The sequence below is a fragment of the Mesoplodon bidens genome (genome assembly GCF_964165515.1).
Source record: "Mesoplodon bidens genome assembly, chromosome: 13".
Classification (NCBI taxonomy): Eukaryota; Metazoa; Chordata; class Mammalia; order Artiodactyla; family Ziphiidae; genus Mesoplodon; species Mesoplodon bidens.
The window spans coordinates 60,229,898-60,253,827 of record NC_138169.1 but is presented as its reverse complement, the minus strand read 5'-3'; the positions used below and the strand labels follow the sequence as shown (position 1 = coordinate 60,253,827).

The 23,930-nt window shown below is 34.1% G+C and overlaps 1 protein-coding gene across 1 annotated transcript; it reads left to right on the top strand.

The window, feature by feature from the left end:
- The first annotated feature begins 19,988 nt into the window (after positions 1-19,988).
- On the top strand, positions 19,989-20,382 carry LOC308627216 (ubiquitin-like protein 5). Its single transcript, XM_081253035.1, has one exon. The coding sequence runs from the start codon at positions 20,041-20,043 to the stop codon at positions 20,260-20,262; it is 222 nt and encodes a 73-aa protein (XP_081109161.1). The 5' UTR covers positions 19,989-20,040; the 3' UTR covers positions 20,263-20,382.
- Positions 20,383-23,930: the final 3,548 nt, after the last annotated feature.

Below are 23,930 nucleotides of genomic sequence, written 5' to 3'. Positions count from 1 at the left end.
TGAAGAAGATATACAATTATCAAGTAGTGTAAACTGGGAGAATGATATACTTAAGCACTTTAGAGAAAATTTCTAGAACCCAAAGATAAATTTAAAAGTTTAAGAAATCAGCCAGATAAAAGAAAACATTTACCTTCAAAGCTATAACAAAAACATTATTGCTGATGTTTCAACTCAAACAATGGAATCTATAAAATACTGGAATGCCTGTTTTAAAGGGTAGAGGGAAAATAATGGTCCCATTTGAATGCCATACCTAGTGAGAATAAGCTTCAAGTATGAACATAAAATAGAGAAGCATTAGGAATAACAAATTACCAAAGTAGATCTGCATAAAAGTAAGTATCTTACCTAAGGGACTTTTTTCATATAGAAAAAATAAGATTTCAGAGAGAAGAATAGTAATAGAGAAACAAATTAAAAACAAGTAAAAGGTTAACTTTTTATATAGATAAACCTAAATATATATTTACTATTTAAAATAATAATTATATCTTCTGGAATTATATGCTGAATTTACAGAACTAATAACAATAGAAAAATACAGAAATATAGGCAAACGTGTTGAATGGACATTTCACAAAAAAGGATATTAAAACAAGGTAAGGTACTCTATATCATCATTCATTAGGGAAATACAAATTAAAACCATACTAATATATTACTACATCTTTACCAGAATAACTAGAAATAAGACCAAAGCAAACAAAACAATGACAGTTTTATGATTCAAAGTATTAGGATTTGGAGCAACTACAACTCTCAGCACTGCTTATAAGAATATTATTTTATTTTTGAACAAAATTTTTTTTTTTGTGGTACGTGGGCTTCTCACTGTTGTGGCCTCTCCCGTTGTGGAGCACAGGCTCCGGATGAGCAGGCTTAGCAGCCATGGCTCACAGGACTAGCCACTCCATGGCATGTGGGATCTTCCCGCACTGGGGCATGAACCCATGTCCCCTGCATCAGCAGGCGGACTCTCAACCACTGCACCACCAGGGAAGCCCTGAACAAATTTTTGACAACGGCTTTAGAGGTGAAAATATTTCTGCCTTGGCCTAGAAATTCCACTCATACAGACTACATAAATATGAGAAACTAAAGACATATACAAAGGTATTCCTAGTAACATTATTCATAACAGCAGATAACTGAAAACAACTCAAATACCCATCCATACTAGAATGTATAAAGAAATACTGGTATGTTCATAAAATGCTGTACTATACAGTTTCAAAGAATGAACTACTGTTTTATGCAAGGACATTAATAAATCTTGAAGTCAATATGTAGAGAGAAGTCAACTGCAAATGTTCATATATTGTTTTGTTCATTACATAAATTAAAGTTAAAAACAAACAAAACAAAATCTATATTGACTGAAATCAGAGTAGTGATTAACTTTGGTAGAGATAATGACCAGAAGGGACAAAAGGGAAGCCTCTGTGTTGGTAATGTGCTATATCTTGGTATGTGTGGTGGTTACATGGATGTGTTACTTTATTATATCATGTATATTATTTTATGCTTGAATAATAAAATTTAAATGTATGGACTCACTTACAAAATAGATACTAGTATTCCAATTTTATGGATGAAGAATCTGGAATTAAATAAGTTGTACACTTCATTTTCCCAATAGAGTGAAAGAAATGGTCTTCAAGAGAGCCATTTCCAAATTTTACCTAAGTTCATCCTCTTTCTACTTTATCATACCAGTTCTCTGACAAACTCCAATAAAGTTCTCATTGTGCATCCAGAAACTCTAAATACCCCATATTGCTCTGCCCTCTAGCATCTATGTTTTGTTTGTTTTTAAATCTCTGCTGTCACATCTTTCTGACCCCTTGCTATCAAGGCCTTCAAGTTATAGCTTATCCTTATTTTCCCTAGGACCCCTCTCTACTCCTGAGATCTGACAATGTCAGAAAGATTACAAACCAGTAGAGAGAGCTACTGAATTTTTCCACATGGTACCTCTAACCTATGCATACAACAGTATCAAAATGTGATTACCATACATTCACCTGCACTTATAGTGTATAGAGGTAAGATCAGCTTGGCACAAGGCCAATCTTATGTATAGGCAGAATAGACAATTATCATCACATAATTCATGAACTCTGAGTATTTCTTATGTTCAAAAAATATTCCTTAAGTGTCCCCAAATAGCTGAGAACAAAGCACAATTAATTCCTTACTTTATCATTTATTTTGTATTTTTATGTCCTTGATTGAAATGCAAATTTCTTGGTGAGTTTATCTGTGTATGTGATTTAGATGGACAGGGACATGTTAAATAGAAAGGTGATATAGGTCAAATAATACAAGAGTTTAAACCAGTGCTTTCAAACTCTATGGTACATAAGAGTCATTTGGGAAAATGCTGAAATACAGATTTTGGGAGTCCATATTCACAGTACCTGATTTAGTAGGGCAAGGCAGTGGTCCAGGAATAGGCAAGGTTACCTGACACCACAGGTATTATGCTGCAGATAATTGTGGACCTTATTTTGATAGTCACTCTGACATTTTATTACTAAAATTCAGCAAGTATTTAACAAGATTCTGAAAGCAAGCCCCTAGTAAAGACAGGATGAGTGGCATGATGGGAAGAGGGATACCAGGAAAATGGGAATGGTTGGATTTACCTCTAGCCAAGATAAATTTACCCACTTCACAAGAGCTAAGCCTGCACCTAAGGAATCATATAATTTTTTCTCAATACTGTGTATTAAAATAATTACAAGTTTTCCTACTTTACACATAAAATAAAAAGAAAACCGCCATTCTTAAAGTCAAAGAGAGTGAAATGACTTTTTTTTTCTTAATGAGGTCTTTACTGGGCTTTATGTTATTTTCATGGCAAATACAAATTTATACCTGATGATAAATGAATGTTCTCCTCTAATGCCTCCCAGAGGAGTTAGCAAATAATAAGATTGTAGATATTGTGTAATAAAGAACAGAAGAAGGTCTTGACAAGTTTCTACCTTTTATTTTTTCATTAAATAACAAGAGAATTCTGTTCATTATTTCACTGTTCCAGTCATGAGACACGGCATTACCTGAAACACGGATAGATCCTTTTCCCTTTTGTACAAAAGTTCCTTTCAAAAGTTCAAGCTGAAGATATCTCCTAAAGTCCAATAGAATAATTTAACATGGCATGAGTGCTAGAAGATAACTTGTAGTATCTGAGTTAAATTTTGGGATACATGACCTTGCTAAATGCTATACAATTTTGCTATATGAATTAAGTTGCATCATTTATCATTTCTGACAATGGGCTTCATCTTCTACCTAATGGGGTAATAAGGCTGGCACTCACAGCAGTGTAGACAGATTCCACTGAGATAATTAATGTACCTTAAAGTTCTTTATAAACTAAAATGACCAGTACAAATATATATATATATTATATATAATATATATATTTGCTTTTTAAACTTCTTTATTGTGACAATAGACATACTGTAAATTGCATATATTTAAAGTGTACAATTTGATGTTTTGACTTATGAAATTATCATACCATCAAGATAAGACATCTACCTTCCTTAAAATTTTTCTAATTCCCCCCTTGTAATCCCTCCTTTTTGTCCCTGCCCACCCCACTTCCATCCTCTAGCAGCCACTCTTCTGCTTTTTTTTTTTTTGCCACTAGCATTTCTAGAGCTTTATGTAAATTGAATCATTCAGTAATAATATCTAGTTTCCTTAATTTACCAGGTTGTTTGTTATGTCAAGAATCCATTCTTTTTTAAATGACAAATAGTATTCCATTGTATGGACACACAGAAGCTTATCCATTTATCTGCTGGTGGAAATTTTGTTTGTTTCCATTTTTTGTCAATTACCAATATAACAGTTATTAACATTTCTTGTAAAAGCCCTCCAATAAACTATGTTTTTATTAACTGGGTAAATACATAGTAGCAGCTGGGCTGTATGGTAGGTAGTATGTGGTTATGTTTTTTTGAAACTGCCAAGGTATTTTCTACAATGATTTAAGAATTTACATTTACCTTATTGGTGTCTGAGATTTCTGTTGTTCTATATACTTGCCATGATTTGGCTAGGTTTGTCTTTATTTTTAAACTTTATAATAGATGTGTAGTTAGATAACTCGTTGTGGCTTTGATTTGCATTTCTCTAATGACTAAGGATACTGAGCATTTTCTTTTCTGTTTTTTGTTTGTTTGTTTTTGTTGGCAAGGGGGATATCTGCATAGTTTCTTTGATGCAGTGTCTCTTCAAATATTTTGCTCATTATAAAAATTGAGTTGCTTATTTTGTTCTTATTTAGTTGACAGCTTTTCAAACATTCTTGATACGTCTCTCATTTTATATGATTTACAAATATCTTCTCCCAGAATGCACACTGCCTTTGCATTCTCTTAATAGTCATTCAAAGAACAACCTTTTGATGATATCCAATGTAGCAAGTTTTTCTTTTCTTTTTGAAGTATTCTGACCAACCATATTATATTAATTTCAGGTGTACAACATAGCAATTTGATATTTTTATACGTTATATACCATGCGAAGTTATTATAAAATATTGACTATATTCCCGGTGCTATGCTTTACATATCTGTGACTTATTTACTTAATGCTGGTAGTTTATACCTCTTAATCCCCTTCATCTATTTCACCCCTCCCCTAATCTCTCTACCCTCTGGCAAGCACTAGTGTGTTCTCAATATCTGTGAGCCTGTTTCTGTTTTATTTGTTTGTTTGTCTTGGTTTTTAGGTTACACATATAAGTGAAAACATACATATTTGTCTTACTCCTTATGACTTATTTCCCTAAGCATAATACCTTCCATCTCCAACCATATTGTCATAAATGGCAAGATTTCATTCATTCTTATGGCTGAGTAATATTCCATAGTATATATACCATATTTTAATCCATTAACCTATTGGTGGACCCTTAGGTTGCTTCTGTGTGTTGACTATTGTAAATAAAGCTGCTACGAACATTGAGGTGCATAGATTTTTTGAATTAGTGTTTTTACTTTCTTTGGATAAATAGCCAAGAGTGGAATTACTGGATTGTATGGTATTTCTATTTCTTTTTTTCTTTTTCTTTTGGCTGCACTGCACAGCTTGTAGGGTCATTAGTTTCCCCACCAGGGCTTGAACCCAGGCCATGACAGTGAAAGCACTAAGTCTTAACCACTGGACCACCAGGGAATTCCCTCATTTTTAACTTTTTAAGAAAACTCCATAGTGTTTTCCATTGTAGCCTCACCAATTTACATTTCCACCAGCAGTGCACAAGGATTCTCTTTTCTCCATATTCTTACCAACAATCAATTTTCTGATGTTGTTTTACATTAGTTCTTAGTATATTTTGGATATTAACCCATTATCAGATATATTATTCACAAATATCTTCTCCCATTCAGTAGTAGGACTTTTCATTTTGTTGACAGTTCCCTTTGCTGTGAAAATATTTTTAGTTTGATGTAGTCCCATTTACTTATTTTTACTTATGTTTACCTTGCCTGAGGAAACATATCCAAAACATATTGCTAAGACTAATGTCAAAGAGCATCCTGCCAGTTTTTTTCTGGAAGTTTTATGGTTTCAGGTCTTACATTTAAGTTTTTCACCCAATTTTAGCTTTTTTGTGTGTGTGTGGTGTGGAAAAGTAGTCCAGTTTGATTCTTTTGCATGTAGCTATCCAGTTTTCCTAACCTCATTTATTGAAGAGGCTGTATTTTATACTCATCACATATTTTTCCTCCTTTGTCATAGATTAATTGATCACATTAGTGTGGGTTTATTTCTGTGCTCTCTATTCTATTTTATTGATTCCTGTGTCTGTTTTTGTGCCAGCACAATACTGTTTTGATTACTATAGTTTTGTCCTATAATTTGAAGTCAGTGTGATAGCTCTAGCTTTGTTCTTCTTTCTCAAGATTGTTTTGGCTATTTGGAGTCTTTTTTATTACCATACAAACTTTTAAATTATTTGTTCAAATTCTGTGAAAAATGCCATTGGTATTTGATAGAAATTGCATGGATTCTGCAGGTTGCTTTTAGTAGTATGTATATTTTAACAATATTAATTATTCTAATCTCTGACCACAAAATATCTTTCCATTTATTTGTATCATCTTCAATTTCTTTCATTGATGTCTCATAGTTTTCAGAGAAGAGGTCTTTCATCTCCTTGGTTAAATTTATTTCCAAGTATTTTATTCCTTTTGATTTAATTGTAAATGAGGTTGTTTTTTTATTTTTCTTTCTGATAGTTCATTATTAGTATTAGAAATACAACAGATTTGTGTATTAATTTTATATTCTGCATCTTTACTGAATTCATTTATTAGTTCTAATAGTTTTGGGGTTGAGACTTTAGGGTATTTTACACATATTATCATGTTGCTTGCAAATAGTGACAGTTTAACTTCTTCCCTTCCAGTTTGGATGCCTTTTATATGATTGCTGTGATTAAGATTTCCATTACTACGTTAACTAGAAGTGGCAAGAGTGGGCATCCTTGACTTGGTCCTCATCTTAGATGAAAGAGTGTAGCTTTCTATCATTGAGTATAACATTAGCTGAGGGTTTGTCCTAAATGTCCTCTATTATATGAGGTACATTCTCTCCTACCAAATTTGTTGAGAATTTTTATCATGAATGGTATTGAATTTTGCCAAATTCTTTCCTGCATCTATTGAGATGATCATTTTTATTTATTTATTTATTTTTTGGCAGTATGAGGGCCTCTCACTGCTGTGGCCTCTCCCATTATGGAGCACAGGCTCTGGATGCACAGGCTCAGTGGCCATGGCCCACGGGCCCAGTCGCTCCGCAGCACATGTGATCCTCCCGGACTGGGGCACGAACCTGTGTCTCCTGCATCGGCAGGTGGACTCCCAACAGCTGCGCCACCAGGGAAGCCCGATCATATTATTTTTATCCTTTGTTAATGTTGTACATCACATTGATTGATCTGTGGATATTGAATCATCCTTGCATCCTTGGAATAAGTCTCTGTCCAATCATAATGTATGAGTTTTGAAATGTATTTTTGAATTCAATTTGCTAATATTTTATTGAGAATTTTTGCATCTATCTTCATCAGGGTTTTGGCTTGTAATTTTTTTTTGTAGTGTTTTTGTCTGGTTTTGACATCAATATAATGCTCTCCTCATAGAATGAGTTTGGAACTGTTCCCTCCTCTTCAATTTTTTTGAAAAAATAGTCTGAGAAGGGTAGGTATTAACCCTTCTTTAAGTGTTTGGTAGAATTCCCCCAGAAAGCTATCTAGTCCTGGACTTTTGTTTGTTGAGAGGTTATTATTATTATTATTTAGTTACATTAATCAGTCTGTTCAGATTTTCTATTTCTTTCTTATTCAGTATTTGTATATTGTAATGTTTTTAGGAACTTATCCATTTCTTCTAGGTTGCCCAATTTTTTGGCATGTAATTGTTCATAGTATTCTGTTATGATTGTTTATATTTTTGTGATATTGGTTGTAATGTCTCCTCTTTTATTTCTAACTTTATTTGGGCCCTCTTTCGTTTTTTTCTTGATGAGTCTGACTGAAGGTTTATCAATTTTGTTTATCTTTTCAAAGGACCAGCTCTTAGTTTTATTGATCTCTACTATTTTTTTTTTGGTCTTTGCTTCTTTTATTTCTACTCTGATATTTATTATTTTCTTCCTTCTATTAACTTTGTTTCTTCTTCTTTTTCTAATTCCTTTATGTTGAAAGGGATTATTTTTGTTTCTTGTGATTAACCTGTATCACTATAAACTTTCCTCTTACAATTGGTTTTGCTGTGTCCCATACATATTGAAAAGTGTTTTTCTTATTTTTATTTGTTTGAAGGTATTTTTTAATTTCTCCATTGATCCATTGCTCTTTAGTAATACGTTGTTTAGTCTCCATGTGTTGTTTTTTCTTGCAGTTTTCTTCCTGTAATTGATTCTAGTTTCAACGGTTGTGATTGGAAAAGTTGCTTGATAGATTTTCAAATTTCTTAAATTTATTGAGACTTCTTCTGTGGCCTATCATGTGATCTATTCTTGAGGATGTTCCATATGCACTTGAAAACAATGTGTATTCTGCTGATTTGAGGTGGAATGTTCTGCCAATATCTATTAAGTGAATCTGGCCTAATGCATCATTTAAAAGTGACTGCTTCCTTATTGATTTTATTTCTGGACAGTCTATCCATTATCCTAAGTAGGGTATTAAATTCTCTTACCATTATTATAATATTGACAATTTCTCCCTTTATCTCTGTCAATATTTTCTTTATGTATTTATGTGCTCCTATGGTAGACACATATATGTTTATTAATGTTACGTCTTCTTCTTGGATTAATCTCTTTATTGTATTTTGTTATAGACCTGTTTTAAAGTCTACTTTGTCTGCCATGAGTTCTTGTTATGGTCTTTTCTTTCTCTCTTAAAGAAGACCATTTAACATTTCTTATAGGCCTGGCTTAGTGGTGATGAACTCTTTTAATTTTTCTTGTCTGAGAAACTCTTTATCTCTCCAATTCTAAATGATAACTTTGCTGGGTAAAGTATCCTTTGTTGTAGGTTTTTTTTTTTTTTTTTTTTTTACTTTCAGGGCTTTAACTATATTATGCCACTCTCTTCTCATATGCAAAGTTTCTGCTGAAAAATCAGTTGATAGCCTTAGGGGATTTCCCTTGAATATGACACACTTTTTCTCTTGCTGCCTTTAAAATTCTCTTTAACTTTTGCCATTTTAGTTAAGATATATCTTGGTGTGGATCTCTTTAGGTTCATTTTGTCTGGGGCTCTCTGTGCTTCCCAAACTGGATGTGTTTCCATTCCTAGGTTAGGGAAGTTTTTAGCAATTATTCAATCAAATGTATTTTCTGTCCCTTTTCCTCTCCCTTATCCTTCTGAGACTCTTATAAGTGTGACTGTTAAGTATGCTTTATGTTGTCCAAGAGGTCCCTTAAGCTATCTTCATTTTTTAAATTAAAAAAAAACACAAATTGTTGTTCTGATTGAGTGACTTCCACTATTCTCTCTTCTAGGTTGTTTATGTATTCTTCTGTATCACCTAATCTGTTGATTTTCTCCAGTGTATTTTGCATTTCAGTTATTGTATCCTGCAGTTCTGGCTGGTTCTTTTTTATATTTTCTAATTATTTGTTGAAGTTCTCAGTGTGTTCCTCTATTCTTTTCCTGAGATCAATGAGCTTTTTTATGACTGTTTTTTTGAACTCTTTGTCAGTTAAATTATTTATCTCCATTTCATTAGGGTTTTATCTTATTCTTTCATTTGGAACATATTCCTCTATATTCTCATTTTGTTTGACTTTCTCTATTTGTCTCTAAGAAATTAGGTAAAACAGGTACTTGTCCAAGTCCTGACAATTTGTTCTTGTTCAGGAGCATCCCTATGCAGTCTATATATGACCAGTGGCTTCGAAGCGAGGGCTAGAGCTGAAGTGAGCATGGATTGGGGATTTTTCTGGGATTCACTGGGGCCATTCCTTTCATAGGGGTGGGCTGAAACCAGGGGAAAACAGAGCCAGAGCCCAGTGTGGGTCAGGGCTTATCCAAGGATGCACTGGATGCCACGACCTTGGCAGAAGTGAGCTGGAGTCACGAGAGTTAGATTCGGAGCCCAGTGAGAGCCACTTTGGTGGGGGACAGGACTGGAGCTAGAGAGGCTAGAGCTAGACTCTGTTTTTCGCTGGGGCTGCTCCAGTTCTGCTGCCTTGGTGAGGTGGGTGACAGTTGGGAGCTGAGCCCTGTGTGGGCTAAGGGTTGTCCTGGGTGGTCTGGACAAGCTGGCTAGAACACCAGGAGATTTTCACCCTGCTGTCTCTGTGCTGGGACTGGGAGCAAGTAAGTTTATGTGCTTATCCCTTAACAGTGGAATCATGGTTTTCTACAACCCTCCAGTTCTCCTGGTTGTAAACTCCACTGGTTTTCAAAACCAATTAAGTGGGCTTGTTTTTTCAGTGCTTAACTCCAGGGCTGGTGTCCCAAATATGGGGCTCAAAACCCTCACTCCTTGTGATATCCCCTTTCTCTTCAGGTTTGCCTGCTGGTATGTAGTTCCTGATTATATCATTTTTCTTCCCCTTCTACTCATCTTGGTGTGTATATTTTTATATCTTAGTTGTAGAAGAGTTGTTCTGACAGTCTTCAGGTCATTCTCAGAGAGTTGTCTAATGTAGTTGGAGTTTTGGTGTGTTTTGGGGAGGAGCTGAGCTAAGGGTTTTCCTGCTCCACCATCTTCAACCCTTTTCCAGCCCAAATACTTTGTGGTATGTGACATGAAATGGTTTGTAGGAACTCACAATAGCTGTCTTGCTGGGGTGCAGGTTATATAAGATGAGGAAAGGGGAATAAGACTATGAAGATAGTTTCTGAACAAAATAGGGATAAGCTTGAATTCCAAGACAAAAGAATATGAACAAACAGAACACGGGGGGAAATGTCTTAGTCAACTGTTTGTATGAAATTAGTAGAAATAACATTGAGTTGAATATGGTCTTTGTTTATTAGCTATTGGTAGACTAAATATAACAAACAATTCTCCCATTCAAAGCAACCAAAATGCTAATACCTGTATTTCTGTTTAAATGAATTTCCAGAATTCTTTGAAAGGAAGACATCTTCAGTGGTCAAAATAAAGCTTCAAGCCTGAGAAATAATTAATCACCATACTGTCTTTACTTGAAGGTTTATGCCAAGCCCTAGAGAACTTGTCACCTTGCTTTAGCGTTCTCAGAAGGCTAAAAGTATATATAGCCTTGGGTACTACCAGATCAGCACATACAGTAGCAGCCCAAACATGAAACAGAAATCCCAAAGGGTTGAATGACAAATATGCTGCAAAGAATGGGATAAAGGATAAATTTGCTTGTCTCATTACTCATCCTGAGTTGATAGAAAAATAATCTTCCCTGAGAATTTCTAATGATAAGATAGAATTTATACAAGTTTAAATCTGTAATATTATTTCTTGTGAGGATCTTTAAAATGTAAAGAGTAGAATTTCATTTATAATGATTTAAGATAGTGCCCAAGAGAAGACTGACAGAAGCAAACAAAAATCCCCTCTTTGTTCTCTAGAAAAATGCAGCTTTACCCCAGGACACAAAGCATTCCCAAGATAAATTTCCAGAGAAAAAATGTCATCATTAATGAACACCACTAAAAAGACAATAGAATGATAAATACTTCAATATTGAAATATCATATCAGTATATAAAGTGCCTACATTGAATATTTTTAAACCACATTAAGTCTTGAATTCATAAAAAGGACAGGAGAATATAAAGAAAAAATAAACATCCTTAAAAAGGCATTAAAAATGTGACTTCTTGGGACTTCCCTGGTGGTCCAGTGTTTAAGAATCCACCTTCCAATGCAGGTGAAGTGTGTTTGATCCCTGGGCAGGTAACTAAGATCTCACATGCCATGGGACAACTAAGCCCACATGCCCTAGAGCCCATGCACCACAACTAGAGAGACTGTGTGCCACAACTCCTGAGCCTGCATGCTCTGGAGCCCACATGCCACAACTAAAGAGACGCCTGCATACCACAACAAAAGATCCCACAAGCCGCAACTAAGACCTGCTGCAGCCAAATAAGTAAATGAATAAATAAAAATATGACTTCTAGAGATGATAGATATTATTGAAGTAAAATCTCAAAGAGTGTTTACATAGATTAGATACAGCTAAACAGAGGATAAAGAGGAAGATATAGCATAATATTAATTAATAAATTTGAAATACTTATTCATTAAATTTATATTGGAGAAAACTGGCAGACACTAATTAATCCAGTGGTAAAATTTATCATCTCCACTAATAGGATGGATTGACATCATGCACCTATTGATAGGATACACTGTAGTACTCCTGTCATAGTTGTACAATTTTCCAATGTTACATAACCTTAGGGAAAAATCAGACTCAAACTGAGACATTTCACAAGGCAGTTGGTCTGTTCTTTTAAAAAAATGTTCCCGTCATGAAGATAAGAAAAGACCAAGCAATTTCTCTGTACTGGGGGAACTGGAGAAACAAGACTACTGAATGAAGCAAGTGATTCAGCATTGAATATTGAACTTATAAAGGGCATTATTGCAACAATAATAAATGTGAATAAAGTGTGTGTATATATGGCATTATTGCATTAATTTCAATTTTAGGATTTTGATGGTTGTACTGTGATTATGTTTTTATTGAATTCACACTGAATGTCTAAGGTATAATTAGGCATTATGTCTGCAACACACTCACAAATGCTTCAAAAATGGAGAATGGGTAAATACATAAAAATTCTAACAATTGTGACTGAGAAGCTCTTTGAGTCACTCAGGAGACTTTCTTGTAAAATCATTCCAAAATGAAAAGTTTGAAACTGTTAGAATTTTTTTTTTTTTTTTTTTTTTTGCGGTACACGGGCCTCTCACTGTTGTGGCCTCTCCCATTGCGGAGCACAGGCTCCGGGTGCACAGGATCAGCGGCCATAGCTCACGCACCCAGCCACTCTGCACAGCCATGGCTCATGTGCCCAGCCACTCCGTGACATGTGGGATCCTCCCGGACCAGGGCACGAACCCGTGTCCCCTGCATCAGCAGGTGGACTCCCAACCACTGCACCACCAGGGAAGCCCGAAACTGTTAGAATTTTTAAAAACTGGATATTAATAACTCACAAGAGAGGAGGTAGAATCATCAGGATTAAGGTCTTCAAAGGGCTTTGTGGTATTTGGGAGCAGGTGAAAGTCTAAGAAGTCATCTGGGGTTTAGAAATTGTAATTTTGCAAGAATTATATATTTCACCTGAATTGTATAATATATTGGCTATAAATTCAGTGGATACCTTTTTTCATAGTCAGTAGGATGTATCTATATATTTCATTTTATTCTAGCATAGTTGTAATGTGCCTTTTCTATTTTTATTGTTCAATCTTCCCAGGAGGTTATTAAATTGATTATTGTTTTCAAAGAATAACTTTGGATTAGTGGTTCTCTCTATTATATATTTTAATATAGTCTGGATATGAAACCTTTGTCTTATATCTTCTCTAATTTGGTGGTTTGCTTTTTAACTCTCTTAGTGATCTGGTATCATTAAGAAAATATACATAATTTATTATTAATTTGGACCGTTATGTAATTATTTACTTTATTCTACTCTGTGTGTGGGGGGCGGGGGTTGCTGTCTAATGTCTTCAAGCAATTTTGGTTCCAAAGGATTTCACCTACATTCTACCTTCTACCTCAACTACAAATTTAATTCAATATATATGTATTTATTCAATTATTCATCTATGTCTATCTATCTAATATTAACAGTTTTCTTGGTGATTAAGTCAGGAAAAACTTTTTAATGATATTTAGTCTAAAGGTTTGCTAGAAACAGAAGACATGATTTTTATTTTCTCCATTTTATAGTAATCTTTATTTTTTTTTTGAAGTTCAGTAGAAATTCCAGAGAAGGGGAAACAATACAGAAGTTTCCTAATGATTAGAAGCAATTTCCGCCCTCCCTCTGTGAATTTGCCAATTCTGGACATGATCTAAGGGTCAGGGCTTGGTCCAGGTGGAGAATGGCTGCCACATGAGGAAATTATCAAAGTGAGGAAGGGAGATTGTAAAGGCTCAGAGTGACAAAACTGGATACTTATGAGTCCTTAAATAAGCTGATTTCTCAACAAAAAAAAATAGCTGAATAATTAGGCTGGACAGTAGGCGAAAGAATTATACTTATGAGATGGATTATAAAAAAGAATGTGAAAAGCAAAACAAACATAACAAAGAATTTATAAGAATGTTTAAGTGTTTTTTTAAATTGGACAAAAAATGCATTAACCATAAGAGGAAAACATTGATAAATTAAAATTTTATGAAATTAAGAATTTCTATGTCCATCAAATGATGTCAGTATGACTTAAAAAAGGCAAGTCATTGACTGGGAGAAGATATCCAAGGATTTATTACCAGAATAAATTTTTAAAAGTTTCTACTGGCCAGTAAAATACAACCCAATTTTTAAAAATAGGCACAATTCTTAAACAAGCACTGAAGAAACAGAAAACCAAAATGACTAATAAGCATTTGAAAAGGTACCCAACATCATTAGACATCATGAGATATGACAAAACACCTGTTAGAATGACCAATGTTTTTAAAGACTAAAACTCTCAAGTATTGGTGAGGATATAAATACATGGAATTGCTGATGGGAATATAAACTGGGGTAACCACTTTGAAAAACTGTTTTACAATATATACTAAAGCCAAACATGCTTATCTTATGAACTAGAAACTCCACTCATAAGTATATCCTCAAGAGAAATGAGAACGTATGTCCACTAATGTCATATATAAGGATGGTCAGAGAAACTTTTTTCATAACAGTCTAAAATTAGAAACAACCTAATGTCTGTCAAAAGGAGTATAAATTAATGTCTACTCATACAATATGATATATATTATATTATATTATATATGTACATTATATTTTATAAAATGTTCATTAGGTTGATAAAATGAAAAATTAAAGTTTACATATTTTATTGATGTTAACTTTAAGAATAGTCAAAACAAATATATGTCAAAATAGTGACTGCCTATGGGTTTATAAAATGGAAAGGTGAATTAGGATCTTGGGTTCTGAGGGAATTTAATGGGAAGGGACATAAATATCTAAGTTCATGTGTGTTCTGAGAATATTAAATCAGAAAATACATAAGTTCTGGAGTCTTGGACATGTTCTAAGTATTGATCCATTTTGTGATTTTAAAAGCATATACATATGTAAAACTTCACTGAAGTATGCACTTATGGAATACGTGTGTGTGTATATACACATTATATATATATGTATTTCATCCATGTATATCTGTTGATATATGTATATGTACATGTATACATATATATCAATTAAAACCCCAATTTTAAAAAAAGTCTGAAAATATCTCAAAGGCAGAGTGAGATATGCAGCTTCACAGTGCTTTGAGCAAAAATATCAACGAGGTAGTGAAGCACAGAAATCAACACATGAAAGAGATGAATTTGTAGAGGAAGATATAAATTAAAATTGAGGATATACAATCACCTCTCACCTGGGAAAATTAATTGGCTCTAGGCACTTATAGAGGCCAAGGATGTGGGCTTTAGCCCTTGGAGAAGACTGCTGCTAGGGGCAGAGATAGCAGGAGAGGTTTTGGTATTTAAGCAAGGCTGGCAGGACAAACTGGAAAGTAAGAAAACACATACAAAATAATTGTCAGTCTCAAAATTTGTGCCAAAGCTTCAAGTTGTTTATGTCAAAGACTAAAGTTTGCTAGAAGAAAACTCTTTAGGTCTTAATCCCCCATATCTTTTTTCAGTACTGAGGAAGAAAAGATGTGTCAGATATTCAAGTGAAAGCCTTGAGAATAATGCAGTTAGAACGAGGGCAAATAAAAGTTTTATTAAGGATTATTAAGGATAAATAACCTTTATTAAGGTTTATTAAGGATTAATAAATTGCAATCTGTCTTTGAGAAGCTTAGATTCTAATGGATTTAGGTGATCAGTATCCCACCCTATATACTTAACAGAAGAAAGGGTGATATATATATATATATATATATATATATATATATTCATTCCATATATACATATATATATAACTCACATATATATAATTCAGAATATAATAAAATTTACTAGTTATACAAAAACCACACTACCAATAATCAGGGAAAAACATACAATAAATATAGACCTACAGATAATCCAGATATGAGTTAGCATTAAAGTTACTATGACTAATATATTCATATGTAGAGGATAAAATGGTCAGAACAGATGAAAAGATGGTAGATTTCAGCAGCAAATGGGAATCTATCATAAGATATTAATGAGTTTAGTACATGGATTTACAAAAACTTTGACACAGCAGAAGAAAAAATTAGACAGATAAATAGAAAATAGTAAAGGTGAAACAATACAAAGAGAGGAAGAAAATAACACAAATTCAGAAACGTTGTGGAATGCACTCAATTGTTCTAGCATGAGAATTGGCTTCTCAGAAGGAGAGGAGAAAGAGAATGAGCAGAATATTTGAAGAGATACTGACCAATTCTTTTTTCAAAAATGATTCTTACATGGGAAAACCACCTAAGTAGGCCATAAAGTGCTAAAAGACAAAGAGACTATCTTAAAAGTTTTCTTAGGGAGAAAAGAACACATTAGCATAAAAAGACAACAATAAGACTGATAACTGACTTTGTAAGAAACAAAAGGAAAGAAAAAGGAAAAGAAAGAATGAATGAAAGAGTCCTCAAAAGCTTGAAAGAAAAAAAAAAGTTAACTTGGATTTCTAACCCAGTAAAAAATATCCTAGTTAAAAAAAAAAAAGCAAAGGTGAAATAAAATCATGTTCACATAACCTCAGTTGATATTTTCCCAAAGAACACATACAGATAGCCAACAGGGGCATAAAGAGATGCTCAACATCACTAATCTTAAGTGAAATGCTACAATGAGATATCACCTCCCACCTTTCAGAATGACTATAATCAAAAAGACAACAAATAACAAGTGTTGGAGAGGTTGGGGAGAAAAGAGAACTCATGCATTGTTAGTGAAATTGTAAATTGGTGCAGCCATTATGGAAAACAGTAGGGAGTTTCCTCAAAAAACTAAAAATGAACTACTATACAATCTAGCAGTTTTACTACTGGGTATTTACCAAAGAAAATGAAAACACTAATTTGAAAGATATATGTCCCCCAATGTTTATTGCAGTATTATTAACAATAGCTAAGACACAGAAGCAACATAATTGTCCATCAGTAAAGAAGTTGTTTTTCATGTATGTATATACACATAATGTAATATTACTCAGCCATAAAAAATATGACATCTTGCCATTTGTGACAACATGGATGGATCTAGAGAGTACCATGCTAAGTGAAATAAGTCAGAGAACAACAAAAACTGTATGATCTCACTTATACATGGACTCAAAAAAACAAAACAAACAAAGCAAATCAAAAAACCGACTCATAGATACAGAGAACAAATGGGTGGTTACCAGAGGGGAGGGGGAGGAGAGTTGGGTGAAATAGGTGAAGATGATTAAGAAGTACAAACTTCCAGTTATAAAATAAGTAAGCCATGGGGATGTAACACACTGCCTAAAAATATGGTCAATAATATTATGATAACTTTGTATATTATACAAAGACAGATGATTACTAGCCTTATCATAGTGATCATTATATAAAGTATGTAAATGTCAAATCACTATGTAGTAATCTAAAACTAACATAATAATGTACATTGACTATATTTCAATAAAACAAGAAAACTCTTTCATAAAAAGATTGAAGAAATTTTCCATCAGATATCCTGAATTTAAAAAAAAAAGGAAATGTATCCCACTTCTGTTCCTACAAGTCCGTTCTCATCTCTCCTACTGCTTCTCTCACCTTTAAAATTGATCACAGATGCCTTGCTGTGATGAACAGAGGGCAGGAAACAAGGCTCATTTGTCTCCAGATGTCCCAGGCCAGCCAGTGGTGCCTGGTAATAAAAGCCTGTTGGTTGAACAAAAAGAAAAAAAAAAGAAATATTAAAGAAACTTTCTCAGACAAAGAGTAAGGCAATTCCAGACAAAAATATGCAAATGCAAGAAAAATTAAAGGAGAAGAGAAAGATTAATGAATAAATTAAAGTGAATATCAATTCAAACATGAAATACAAACAACATAATTTTAAAATAGGCAAAGTTCTTGAATAGATATTTTTTCCAAAGAAGATATGCAAATAGCCAACAAGCATATGGAAAGATGCTAAACATTATTGTCATTAGGGAAATGCAAATCAAAACTAGAGTGAGGACCTATTTCACACTCTCTGAAATGGCTATAATTTTTAAAAATGGAAAATGCACATCTTTGTTGGCAAAGACGTGCAGAAATTGGAACCCTTGTACCTTACTTGTGAGATTGTAAAATGATTCAGTCAGTATGGAAAAAATTTGCAGCTTCTCAAAAGGTTAAAAAGAGAATTGTCATATGACCCAGCAAGTGCACTCCTAGATATATTCCCAAAAGAACTGAGGAAGATACTAAAACAAATACATTACAAAAATGTCCATATCAGGTTTCCCTGGTGGCGCAGTGGTTGAGAGTCCGCCTGCTGATGAAGGGGACGCGGGTTCATGCCCCGTTCTGGGAAGATCCCACATGCCTTGGAGCGGCTGGGCCTGTGAGACATGGCCACTGAGCCTGCGCATCCGGAGCCTGTGCTCCACAACGGGAGAGGCCACGACAGTGAGGGGCCCGTGTACCGCAAAAAAAAAAAAAAAAAAAGTCCATAGCGGCACCAAACAGCCAAAAGGTGAAAACAACCCAAATGTCCATCACCAGATGAATAAATAAATAAAATGTGGTATATCCATACAATGGAATATTATTCAGCCATAAAAATGAATGAAGTACTGATACGTGATAAAATGTGGATGAACCTTGAAAACATTATGCTAAGTGGAGAAGCCAGATAAAAAACCCCACAAATTATATTATTTCACATATAAAATATTCAAAATATGTAAATTCATAGAGGCAGAATTTCCTAGTAGTGTTTGCCACAGGAAGGAGGAGGATAGAAGGAGAAGTGATTGTTCAATGGGTACAGGGTTCCTTTGGGGTGATGAAAATATTTGGGAACTACAATACAATAACTGTTACTGAGTTGATTACTTTAAAAAGGCTTATTTTATGTCATGTGACTTTCACCTAAATAAAAAATTTAAATTACATGACCATTAACAGTACAAAACTACAATTTGTTAGGGGTGTTAAAACATAAACGAATACATAGCATTGTTCATTATACAAACTAATGCATGGAATGCAAAATAAATAAAATATACAGATGGCTAACAGACAAGAAAAAATGCTCAATATCACTAATCATCAGAGAGATACAAAACAAAACCACAATGAGATATCACCTCATACCTGTCAAATGGCTATCATCAAAAAGTCTACAAATAACAAATGTTGGCAAGGATGTGGAGAAAAAGGAACACTAGTACACTATTGATGGTATTGTACATTGGTGCAGCCACTATGGAAAACAGTAGGGAGGTTCCTCAAAAAACTAAAAATAGAATGACCATGTGATCCAGCAATTCCACTGCTGGTTATATATTCAAAGAAAGTGAAAACACTAATTTGAAAACATACATACCACAAAGTTCAGAGTATAATTATTTACAAATTTACAAGGCAAGATATGGAAGCAACCTAAGTGTCTATCAACAGATGAATGGGTAAAGAAGATGTGGTATATTTATGCAGTGGAATATTACTCAGCCATAAAAAGAATAAAATTCTGCCATTTGCAACAATGTGGCTGCACCTAGAGAGTATTTTGCTCAGTGAAATAACTCAGAGAAAGACAAATCTTTTATGGCCTCACTTATATGTGGAATCTAAAAAATAAAACAAACAGATGTATATTACAAAACAGAAGCAGACTCACAGATACAGAGAACAAAATACTGATTACCCATGGGAAGAGGGAAGGGAGGAGGCGTGAGATAGGGGTATGGGATTAAGGGTCACAAATTACTATGTATAAAATAAATAAGCAACAAGAATATATTGTACAGCACAGGGAAATACAGCCATTGCTTTATAATACTTTAAATGGAGTATAATCTATAAAAATATTGAACCACTATGTTGTCCACCTAAAACTATTATCATATTGTAAACCAACTATACTTCAGTAAACAAATGTAAAAAAATGCATGGCAACAATAACAAGATTATTTGGAGGAGGCAAAATAGAGAAGAATTTCTAAATATCTAGAAGCATCAAGGAAGTGGTAAAAATAATAATTTTTAATTGATTGAAATGAATCAAAGATTTATCTCCAGGATAACTTCTGTAAATAGTTCTAAAATGTATAATTAAAGATCACTTTGAGCGAGCTTCGTGTGGCGTCTGCTGGTTCCAGGAGATTCGAGCTCCAGCCAGGATGATCGAGGTTGTTTGCAACGACCATCTGGGGAAGAAGGTCCGTGTTAAATGCAATACTGATGACACCATCGGGGACCTTAAGAAGCTGATTGCAGCCCAAACTGGCACCCGTTGGAACAAGATCGTATTGAAGAAGTGGTACACGATTTTTAAGGACCACGTATCTCTGGGGAACTATGAAATCCACGATGGGATGAACCTGGAGCTTTATTACCAATAGAGCAGAATTCCTTCTCCCTGTCCTTCCCTCTTCCCCCACCCTCGCCTCCCTCACTAATATGGATGCTTGTTTTTGAAAACTCATGTTAATAAAAACTTTGAGGCTGCTTCAAAAAAAAAAGATCAATAGAGAAAAGGGAGATTCAAATTTGATTAATTTGTAAAAAGACAAGAAAGAAGGAAATAAGTAGTAAATGTAAAATGTTGTGTCAAATAGGACAAATTAAGATAGCAGATATAAACTCAATTATATCTTTGGTAACATTAGATGTAACTAACTATATTCTACTAAAAGAGATAGATTGTCAGATTGGCCTTTTACAAGATTCAGTGGTTGAGAGAAGCAGTCCTCCATGAGCCCAGCTCTCCTACATATCTTTGGTGCAAGCCCTAACGATCCTCTGACTCTGAGTCATCTTAATAGCCACATAGACAATGAAATACATCGAGATGACCACAACATGATTATCATGCAACTGGTTAATCCTCAGAGAAGCAAAACTGGCGTATTTGTTCTTTGCTACAAATGACACTGAGCACTTGACCTTGGTTTCCTCAGCTACAGCACAACCCACTGGGTATAGCCATCATCTAGGCTGGTTGCATTACACAGTGGGACTTGGTTTCAGTGGAACTGGAGCTACCATGTATAAGCTTTTGCTGTAAAGTACCATTTAGAAAGATTGACGGATACTTAAATAAGTGGATAAACATTACTTACAAATTAGAATATGTGAATTCATTTATAGATTTAATGAATACCAACTAAAACCAGAACTTTTTAAAAATTAAAAAATTGCATCTAAATTGTATGTGAAAAGGAAAAGGAAAAAGAAGAGCTCTGTATTGAAGATGAACAAAATGAGAGGAAAAACTGATTTATTATATTACATGATAGGACTTCCTATACAGCCAATTTAAAACAGTTTGATATTGGTACAAAAATAGGCAATTATGAATAGAGAGTCCAAGAACAGAACCGTATATATGTGGAAACTGAATTTAAGACAAAGCTAACTGTTGATCAGTGACTTAAAGGATGATCAGCTGGAGGGAGATCATACATTTTACTTTCCATATTAGGACAATTTGCAGTGAAAGAGCATTAATTGATAATTCCACCAAAGTAATGAGGAGTTAGGACAAATGATTATCCTATTAATTAGACACCTGAGTTAAAAACAAATGCTTGATTCCCCTTCTCATAGAATTAACTAAAAGCCAATCCAAGAGTATTAAATATTGATACATGAGAGACAAAACATTAAATTTTCTATAAGATAATTTCTTCATTATTTTGGGGTGTGAGCTCTTTCTTAAACAGGCCAAAGGAAACAAGCCATTACTAAGTACTGGCAAATTTGAATACATTAAAATTAATTTTTTTCACTAAAAGGTACTATTAAGAGAGTGCCAAATAAATTATAAAAAGGAATTATTTGCAACACAGAGAGCAGGCATAGAGCCTATACCTAAAAGATATAAAATATCCATACAAGTCAGGAAGAAAAATTACAAATAAACAAATGTTAAGATAGGCAAAACACTAATCAGGAATGTAAAAAGGGGAAAACCAAATGAGAATTTACAAATGGCCAGTTAACATATGAAATAGGTTCACCTATATTAATAATAAGAAAATGCAGTTAAACCCATGAGGTCATGACATTCTTCAAAATAGAAAATCCAAAAAGACTCACTTTTTGTTTCTTTTCTTTTTTATTGTTTTTGTCTGTTTTATTTGTTTCTTTGCTTCATTTTTTTTTCTAACGTCTTTATTGGAGTATAATTGCTTTACAATGGTGTGTCCGTTTCTGCTTTATAACAAAGTGGATCAGTCTTACATATACATATGTTCCCATATCTCTTCCCTCTTCTGTCTTCTTCCCTCCCAACCTCCCTATCCCACCCCTCTAGGTGGTCACAAACCACATAGCTGGTCTCTCTGTGCTATGTGGCTACTTCCCACTAGCTATCTAATTTACGTTTGGTATTGTATATATGTCCATGCCACTCTCTCACTTTGTCACAGCTTACTCTTCCCCCTCCCCATATCCTCAAGTCCATGCTCTAGTAGGTCTGTGTCTTTATTCCTGTCTTACCCCTAGGTTCTTCATGATGTTTTCTTTTTTTTCTTTTTCTTAGATTCCATATATATGTGTTAGCATATGGTATTTGTCTTTCTCTTTCTGACTTACTTCACTCTGTATGACAGACTCTAGGTCCATCCAACTCACTACAAATAACACAATTTCCTTTCTTTTCATGGCTGGGTAATATTCCATTGTAGATATGTGCCACATCTTCTTTATCCATTCATCTGTTGATGGACATTTAGGTTGCTTCCATGTCCTGGTTATTGTAAATATAGCTGCAATGAACATTGTGGTACATGACTCTTTTTGAATTATGTTTTTCTCAGGGTATATGCACAGTAGTGGAACTGCTGGGTCGTATGATAGTTCTATTTGTAGATTTTAAGGAACATCCATACTGTTCTCCATAGTGGCTGTACAATTTACATTCCCACCAACAGTGCAAGAGTGTCACCTTTTCTCCACACCCTCTCCAGCATTTATTCTTTCCAGATTTTTTGATGATGGCCATTCTGACCGGTGTGAGATGATATCTCCTTGTAGTTTTGATTTGCATTTCTCTAATGATTAATGATGTTGAGCATTCTTTCATGTGTTTGTTGGCAATCTGTATATCTTCTTTGGAGAAATGTCTATTTAGATCTTCTGCCCATTTTTGGATTGGGTTGTTTGTTTTTTTTTGATATTGAGGTGCATGAGCTGCTTGTAAATTTTGGAGACTAATCCTTTGTCAGTTGCTTCATTTTGAAACAGTTTTTCCCATTCTGAGGGTTTTCTTTTGGTCTTGTTTATGGTTTCCTTTGCTGTGCAAAAGCTTCTAAATTTCATTAGGTCCCAGTTGTTTATTTTTGTTTTTATTTTCATTTCTCTAGGAGGTAGGTCAAAAAGGATCTTGCTGTGATTTATGTCATAGAGTGTTCTGCCTATGTTTTCCTCTAAGAGTTTTATAGTGTCTGGCCTTACATTTAGGTCTTTAATCCATTTTGAGCTTATTTTTGTGTATGGTGTTAGGGAGTGTTCTAATTTCATACTTTTACATGTCCCTGTCCAGTTTTTCCAGCACCACTTATTAAAAAGGCTGTCTTTCCTCCACTGTATATTCTTGCCTCCTTTATCAAAGACAAAGTGACCATATGTGTGTGGGTTTATCTCTGGGCTTTCTATCCTGTTCCACTGATCTATCTTTCTGTTTTTGTGCCAGTACCACACTGTCTTGATTACTGTAGCTCTGTAGTATAGTCTGAAGTCAGGGAGCCTGATTCCTCCAGCTCCGTTTTTCATGCTCAAGATTGTTTTGCCTATTCAGGGTCTTTTGTGTTTCCATACAAATTGTGAAATTTTTGTTCTAGTTCTGTGAAAAATGTCAGTGGTAGTTTGATAGGGATTGCATTGAATGTGTAGATTGCTTTTGGTAGTAGAGTCATTTTCACAATTTTGATTCTTCCAATCCAAGAAAATGATATATCTTTCCATCTATTTGTATCATATTTAATTTCTTTCAACAATATCTTATAATTTTCTGCATATAGGTCTTTTGTCTCCTTAGGTAGGTTTATTCCTAGATATTTTATTA

Bases quoted from the DNA above. Each gene is read 5' to 3' on its own strand.
- LOC308627216 (XM_081253035.1), top strand. From the start codon at position 20,041: ATGATCGAGGTTGTTTGCAACGACCATCTGGGGAAGAAGGTCCGTGTT.